Source organism: Herpailurus yagouaroundi, unplaced genomic scaffold (genome assembly GCF_014898765.1).
Source record: "Herpailurus yagouaroundi ecotype Mexico unplaced genomic scaffold, PumYag 207, whole genome shotgun sequence".
NCBI lineage: Eukaryota > Metazoa > Chordata > Mammalia > Carnivora > Felidae > Herpailurus > Herpailurus yagouaroundi.
Window position 1 is genome coordinate 4,996,133 of NW_024412438.1, and position 8,464 is coordinate 5,004,596.

Consider the following 8,464-nt stretch of genomic DNA (forward strand, 5'->3'; position numbering starts at 1 on the left):
CCCTCCCGCCCCCTGCGGACATCTGCTTCCTGTGGCGCCTTCTGCCGGACCGGGACCAAGGGGCCAAGCTCGAAGGAGACGGGGGCGCCCTGGAGGCGGTGGGCCGGGCAGGCGCGGCCGTGGCTTCCGTGGCTTCCCTCCGGGCGCCCCGCAGGGCCTCGGCTCGCAGCCTGAGCCACCCAGTCTCTGGGCCCCCAGCCTGGCGCCGCTGACACAGAGCTGCTGCGGGATGGCTCTCGTCCGTCGGGGAGGCGCGGGCGGGCTGCGACCCGGGTTTTCCTGCCAAAGACCCTTTGCGAGAGGGGACGGTTCCAGGCTGCCGCTCAGGAGGCCGCGGCAGCTTTGTGATCCCGCTGACGCCCCCTGTTCAGTAAACAGCCCCCCGATGAGCCGCGGCCCATCCCCTTCCTTCCCCGCCGGGACAGTAAACGTGGCACCGGCACCCACACCCTTCCGGAAGCCCCGGGATTCATTTGGGGAAACATTTGTACAATTAAAGTCTTTCGAGAAATTGCTATTGTTTCTTGGACTTATCTGATTCTTTCTAGAGGTGACTTGGTCCTGCGCGGGGCGAGCGGGGGCGAGGGCTCCACTCACTTTTAAGCCCTTGTCCCCTTTCATCAGGCAAGTCCTTCCTCTAAGCAGCCCGGTGCCCGAGGCATAACTGCATCTCAAGCATATTTGTAGAAATTATTTATTTCAGACACGTACAGTTTTCACTTTAAACACAAAATAACTGATAAAAAGAAAAAAATATTGAAAACCATCATACTGACCCTTTGCCCCACATACAGACATCAGCGTTTGGTGTTTGCTTTCAGGCAATTAGGTAAAAAATAAACACAAAAATTAAAACTATTATTTCTCTCAAAAAAAACCAACCACATTGTAAAGTTGAGGTATTGTGTTTAACAGACACGTGACACCATCCAGGCGTGGTTTCTGCACGCACAGCCTTGCTACATGCTGTTCCTTTCTAAAGCGGGGACGTTTGCAGACTGGCAGTATTTCCTGATAATCATTAAGGTTGTCATAGAAACTCTGAGGCCCTCTGAGGCCCTGCAGGGGACGCTCAGAGGCTTCTGGCGCAGAGCCTGAACCCGCTGGCCCACCTTCCAGCAACAGCCCCGTTGCAGCCGGGGAAGCCAGGAAGGGCCACCCGGTGCCCGTGTCTCCAGATTGAGACAGCAACTCCCCCTGACGCCGGCTGCCAGCCTCGTGCCCAAGTGGGTCAGGCTTCAGGGCCTGTGACGAGGCGATACAGCTCAGCTGGGCAAGACATTCTTGAACATTCTGCAGGAAACCCACCTGGCATGAGCACTCCCAGCCTGCTCTGTTCACCACCAGGCGGGCTCCAGCAGCCGACGGCACGCGTGATGATGGTGACCCATCCCGGGGCGGGGGGCGGGGATTCTGTGAGCCCAGAGCCTGGCAAACGGAAGGGCAAGGCCCCATCTGAGCAAGGAGCTCTCGGAGTTCCCAAAGGCTCTGCAGATACATTCAATGCTACCCCCGGACATCTCCAACGGATTTTCATTAATGCTACAGGAATTACTGACCACGTTAACTGACCTGGAACCAGGGCATTTTCAACTTTTCCCACCCGGCAGGATGGGCCGTCATTTCACATGTGACCGCTGCGGCGGCCGGTGTCAGGTGGGTAACATCGCCGTGGAGGCGTCACAGGCCCGGGAGGCGGCCGTCGATTGGCACACAGAGAGAGAGCTTGGCAGGGGCCCCTGTGCCCGCCAAGCAGCCTACAACCCAGAGGAAAACCCTCTTCCTTCATTTGCGCTAGCTTATAAAGAAAGAAAGGGAGGAAACCCTCTCCAATACACACACACAAGAGGCAGCAGTTTCATTACAATAATAACGAAAGCGGTAACAGCGTGGAGATCACAGCGGCACTGGCGCCCTCAGCAGCCCAGAGCTCCGGATCGCCATCTTCCGCCTACGGCTCAGCCTGCCACCAGGGTAGAGCCCCGTGAAGAGTCAAGGACCCACAGGCACAGAGTCACCCTTTCCCATGCACACACTGGCTTTTCGCATTTCCCGTTCACAGCGTTTCTGCTGTTCTCAAAGAAACGGTATAGAAAAACAACAACAACAACAAAACCCCTGCCTAACTTCTGTCGGCTTAAGACCAGTTTCCAAAAGCAGCATCAGGGCCTGAGAGCTGCCCACAGCATGGCAACGAGACCCGCCCACCGGGGCAGGGACAGCGTGAGCCCGGCGAACAGCGAGCGATTCGTGGTCATTCCACCCCGCTGCCGCCTGTCTGGTGCTGGTGGTTGTTTTTCTAAAAAGGTAGCTGATGAGAAAAGTCTGTGGTTCCTAAGTTTTCAGCCGTGGCCACAAGGCTGACTGATCACAGCTTCATCCTGGGACAGCCCATGCTGCTGGAGGGCACTTGCTGGGGGAACCTTGAGCATCCCCCGGTTGTCATGGCCGGACGCACGGCCACGGCCACACGCTCCGCGCTGCTCCCATCCCAGCTGAGCTGAACCGAATTCAAGGAACTGAAGAAGGCTCCACAGAAGCAGACTTTGTAAGAAGGCCACCGCCCCCCCGTGCCCGGGGCTGGGGTGGGGGCTGGACAGCGAGCGTGTCCCCTGAGGCTGCCTGGGGGGGAAACAGCTGCTTTGCCCCAAGTTCGAAAAGAGGCAGTTGTTTTAGGACAAAAAAAACAGGACAGAGAATGAAACCTGACTCTGCTCGAAAAGGAAAATTGTGTTTTCTCCTCCTTTTCCCCTTGAGGCAGTTTTGTGCTACACAAGCGTCCTCGTCCTCACCGAAGTGACTCCTGTCCCGACACGGGGCGAGCGCGGGCTCTCGTGCCCTCTCAACATCAAACAGCAGTTCTCGTAAAAAGCAGGTTAACATACATTCTTGCTTTCTGTCTTTTCACATAAATATCATCTTCCCTTGTTTCCTCGGGCTCAGCTGAAAACAAAGCAGACGGAGGCAGAGCAAAGCGGGTGTGAACCCCTCACCGCCACGGAGGAGGCCCCCGCTGCCAGTTCTTGGGGGGGCGAGGAGGCCTGTCCCCAGCACCTGCCCCCCTTTTCGTCTCTCCTCCTTTAGTCCTGGGGTCCAGACGGGGAACTGGAGCCAGTGCACCTGCCTGCGGTCCAGCCAGTGCCCAGGATCGCCCTTCCCATGCAGCACGATGCGAGTGAGGAAGTGAGTACGATGCCACTTCAGACCCCCAGGCCCTGAGACGCTCTCCGACCCGTCTGTGCTGTTTTCAGGTGTGGGGAAGGCAGGCGAGCCCTCTCCCGCCCTCGGACCTGAGAAGACTGCATGGTGAAGGCACTTGGGACTCCAGCTGGGAGGTGGCTCGGTGCAGGGCACCAGGGGGCCGGCGGCTGGGGTCCCACCTGCCGCAGGGTGCGGCTGGTGGAGGCGAGCGGGGTGTGCGGACGGCCAGCAGGTCAAGTACGCCACGCCTGCACAGCCCACACCCGGCTCTGCTCCCCCGAGCGTCCAGCACGGTGGACCCACGAGCCTGCGTGGGCTCGGGCCCCTCGGGGGCGTGTGGGAAGGGGCGGTTCCCGGACACCAGCAGGGGCCGCACGCCTGTTCCAGGAAGCCAAGCGCCTCCTGCGAGGCCGCCCCGCGCCGCCGGCGCCCGAGAGGGGCCGGCTGGCGCTCTGTCCTGCACACGGCAGGGCCGGCCTGGCCCCCGCCCGCCCCGCGCGCCCAGCCAGCTATCTGGGTAAGAAGTAGTCTCTGTTAGTGACGTCGTAAGCGCTCCGGGGGCCCCTGGCGTCCGGCCGGCCGTGCCCCGACGTGTTGTCAGACCCGAGGCTGCCAGGGTTCACGGGAGGAGAGAGGAGGGGGACGAGCCCCGGCCTGGGCTGGGGCCTGTCGGGGACCAGCTGCCCCAGAGCATACGGCGGCTGTGTGCTGGCCTTGCCTTCCTTCAGGGCCTGCAGCTTCCACGTCTTCCTGAACCTTCACGGAGACAAAGACAAAGCACACGGCCGTTAGTGCCCCGGGGACGGACCCGAGTGAGAAACGCCGGCCGCTGGCTCCCCCGGGGGCCCGGCGCCGGCCTTCCGCTCAGAGGAGCGAGAGCCGTCTACCCCATCACAGGGGCTTACACGGCACGGCGCTCTGAAGAGCTGGGGGTTTCAAAAACACGCCAAGGGACACGTGTGTACTGTTGGTCCCACTTACAAACGGGGAAACTGAGGCACACGTGGCCAGGTGTGTCCCTTCACTGCACTAAGCACGTCATCGGTCCTGTGCCACAGGCTGCGCACAGGTGCACCATGGGTCCCAGGCCCATTCGCTTGGAAAAGAGAGGAAGGAAAACGGCCCTGTGGGTCAAGCTCCGGCCAGCGGGGCCGACGGCTGGCAGCCTCCGTTCAGCAGGGGCAGGGCTGCCCCTCCGTCCGCAGCCCTGCTCCTCTGGGCCACTCCAGCCACGCTGGTGAGTCCGCACAGACCCCGCCGTGGGCACCGTCGGGCACAAGTGACTCATCTGACAGGAAAGCAGATCTTCAGCAGGAAGGAGATAAGCATCTCCGATCACGGCTCCCCTCAGGCTGCTCTGCGCCGGGCCCACGGCCAGGGCGCAGGGGCCGAAAAAGTCACTCGCGGGCCAGAGTCTCCAAAGATACATCAGGCCCCTTCCTGAGGGGCCCCGTGACCACACGGCCGGCACCCCGCTGCCACCGCTGCCCCGCTCCCCTCTGTCACCTCCTTCGGCCCCACCTGACGTCAGCTGCTCCAGGAAGGGCTTGGAGGGAGGAGGGAAACCAGTGTCAAAAACAAGGTTTGGGGATTTTCCTTGGGTTTCTTTTTATATCAACAGGCTATTCCTGTTCTGGTGACGATAAATCATGGAGAGTTGGCTCCAATCTGCCATTGGCTGCTAGCCTGTTACCCAAATGGAATAAACAATCTTCAGAATGTTCCTGAAGGCTCCGCCATTCAGGCACCGGGCAGGGAAGGCAGTGGGGCCCTTGGGGGCAGTTACCCTCCCTCAGGGGAGAGCCGAGGGCAGGCATGACACTCTGCGTTTCAAAATATTCAGACCCTCTGACCCAGGAGTTCCATTTCTGAGAAAACACCCCAAGGAAATAGCAGGGCTGTGGGAAAAGCGTTCCGTGCGAAGGTGTCAGACTCGGCGTCGTCTGTGAAAGCAAACCCACCCGAACGCCCATCGAAGGCTGCTGGAGCGAGCCTGGGCACAGCGGCCCGACAGCGGCTCAGGAATTTCCTGAAGTTCAGGAAAGTGAGGTGTAACAGCAGCGAAACGATGCGGGAAAAGCGCTTAGGTTGTAACTGAGGCCAAATTCACAAGGCAGGACTCACGGCTGTGGATACAGGACAGTCACGGCGCCGTGAGGACAGAACTGAGCTGAGGACGAGGCTCGGGAAACGCATCCAAACGCCACGGTTCTTGATCGGGCTGTGGACCATACGCTCACTTCGCGCAAGCTCATGGACCTGCTGGCTTGGGACGCGTGCGCTTGTCTGTATCGGCCAGACTTCGACCACATTCACGTTTTCACAAGCAAAAAGGCTGTCTTTGGATACCGCGGGATTTTTTCTTCCTTCTACTTATCACCATTTAGCAAACAAATTTGTTTTGAAGCCTCTATCGACATTATTTAACCTACAGGGAGAGTAGCATCTGACCTCTTTTTTCCAAAGCAACTAACTGGATGGGTAACTAAGAACGACGAGCTTTTCTTCTTTTGAAATATTTTGAGTGAATGAGACGCTTTCTACAAATGACTAGGCTCAAAGGGACTTTGGTTGCAGCCAGCCTGGGGGGCGTCCACGGCAGGCACTGCTCCGGCCTGAGCGGGGGGTCTGAGCAGGCCGGGGGCTGGAGAGGTTGGGACATGGGGGCAAAGAACCAAGCTGAGCGGCCAGACTTCATGCACCCCAGTCGCCACCTCGTGTCTTACATATTTGGGCTTCATAACGTTTTAAGAAAAGTTTCTGCAGCTAAAAGAAAAATTTTAAAACATTTATAACAACTGTCACTCTTTTAAACAAGTAACCCAGTGAGAAGCGACACACAAGGTGGTTTTAAAACATTGGGATGGGGGCGCCTGGGTGGCTCAGTCGGTTGAGCGTCCGACTTCGGCTCAGGTCATGATCTCATGGTTCGCGGGTTCGAGCCCCAAGTCAGGCTCTGTGCTGACGGCTGGGAGCCTGGAGCCTGCTTCGGATTCTGTGTCTCCCCCTCTCTCTGCCCCTCCCCTGCTTGCTCTGTTTCTCTCTCTCTCTCAAAAATAAACATTTTAAAAAATTAAAAAAAAAAAAAGAACTGGCCTGTTTCCAAATAAATTTGCCTGAGACGAGAGAAAATGGAAAGTCACCAGGCAAGGAAATAAATTACTGTGTGTTCTCAACACGAGGCTCGTAGCAACCACCCAGCGTCCAAGCACCATCTGCAGGTGAGCAAACAAGCTTTATGATGAACGGCAGGCGGTTAGCGCCCAGCCTAACGCTTCTCGCTCAGTGGTGAACGGCACAGCAAGATGGGGCTGCCGGTCAGTGAAGCCACCGGCCAGGAGCGGACGGGCCGCACTCCCCGGGCCCACGTCGGCCACAGCAGGCTAGCCTAGTGGGTGAGGACTCTCGGGGCTCGGGCTCTAGTCCTGGCTCCAGGCGCAAAGTCACCCTGCTTCTCAGGTCCGCTCCCTCATTTGTAAAAGTAAAGAACTTCCCTAAACGACCGTGACGGTCACATCCACAGAACATGAGCTTGGGGTTTGAATCCTGGCCTTTGCAGCCGCTGTCTCCCACGCTCCCCCAGCTCCAGCCTCCTCGCGGGCCAAGTGGAGGCCCCGACGGTTCCTCGGTGGGGTCCGTGGCGGGCCCGCAGGCGGCAGGAGAGGGGCGGCGAGTGCTGGCAGGGCCCCTCTCTGCTCCAAACGTGTAAGAGCTGGTGAGACCTCGGCCTCCCACGCTCTGGCCTCACCTGCACACCCTCCACACGACTGGCTCGCCACTGCGCTGGGCGTCCAAGCGGACGCCACCCCGAACGCAGTCTGAGTTGTCACCCGGACCACCGTGGTGCCACGGCCGCTCTCGAGACTGCGCAAGGGCCCCGGGAGCGTGGCGGTCTCTCGCCCCCAAGCCTCCCCTCACGATCACCAGCGACAACCCGGACAGCCACCACCAGACAAGAGGCAGGAGGGACAGGCTCCAGTTCGCCCTGCGCTGGTCCAGCCACCGGCCAAGGCTCCCGAGACCTCAGCACAGGCAACACCGTGAGCTCCCGCCAAGGCCACGAACACGCCTCCTGCCCACGCCTCAGGAGCACTGCTGGCTGACGTGTCCGCAAGCTCGGTGTGAGTGACAAAGCCGACGGCGCGAAGGGGGCACGGTGCCCATCGGCCTGTGTGTTTCCTAACCTCAGCTGGAGAGGTGCGAGGACACAGCGCTGAAAGGTGACCCCTGCAGGTCCCCGGGAGGTGTGGCCAGGCCCCTCGGACTCGCCCGGGGACAGACTTCCGTGCTGATGCCCGCGTGGCACCCTCCCCATGTCTGTACACGGCTCCCGTGGGACAGACCACGTGGAACGGCACTGCAGCCCCAGGGCCTGACGCCTCACTTCTGTGTCTCGCACACACCCCACCCCCCTCTGATCCGTCAGCACGGTTCCCGGCTCCCCTTTGCTCTACACAACCTTCCCGTGTTGGAATTCCACACAGATTGTCCTGGCCTTGCCCGCATCCTGTCTACATGCTCGCAGTCTCCACGAGACTGACGATCCGCCAAGCGCCCAGCTGCTGAGGCAAGAGACCTGAGGGTCACACTGGACCCTTGCCCCTCCTCCTGCTCATCTGATCCGTCTGCAAATCTGGCCAGTTCTTCCTCTAAAACACATGCCGCCACCAGCAGCACAAGCTAGATGAGGAGGGGGAGGCCAGCACGGGCCCCCCGGGCCCCACTCACCACGGGACGAGGCCACGGTCCCCCGGGCCCCACTCACCACGGGACGAGGCCACGGGCCCCCCGGGCCCCACTCACCACAGGACGAAGCCACGGGCCCCCCGGGCCCCACTCACCACGGGACCAGGTCACGGGCCCCTCAGGACCCCGCTCACCATGGGACGAGGCCACGGTCCCCCGGGCCCCACTCACCACAGGACGAGGCCATGGGCCCCCAGGACCCCGCTCACCACGGGACGAGGCCACGGGACCCCCGGGCCCCGCTCACCACGGGACGAGGCCATGGGCCCCTTGGACCCTGCTCACCACAGGACGAGGCCACGGTCCCCCCGGGCCCCGCTCACACAGGAAGAGGCCACGGCCCCCCGGGCTCTGCTCACCTTGGGACGAGGCCACGGTCCCCTGGGCCCCACTCACCACGGGACGAGGCCATGGGCCCCCAGGACCCCGCTCACCACGGGACGAGGCCATGGGCCCCCCGGGCCCCGCTCACCACGGGACGAGGCCACGGGCCCCTTGGACCCCGCTCACCACGGGA

General features: G+C 60.8%; 1 protein-coding gene across 1 annotated transcript in view; it reads right to left on the minus strand.

Moving 5' to 3' along the window:
• Positions 1-676: 676 nt before the first annotated feature.
• Positions 677-8,464, minus strand: part of IL6R (interleukin 6 receptor) — a gene marked incomplete at its 5' end in the record, with an annotated part of 32,786 nt that continues 24,998 nt past the window's right edge. The window contains one exon of the mRNA XM_040452356.1: positions 677-3,957. Coding sequence (XP_040308290.1) covers positions 3,711-3,957 — 247 coding nt within the window. The remainder of the gene's footprint in view (positions 3,958-8,464) is intronic.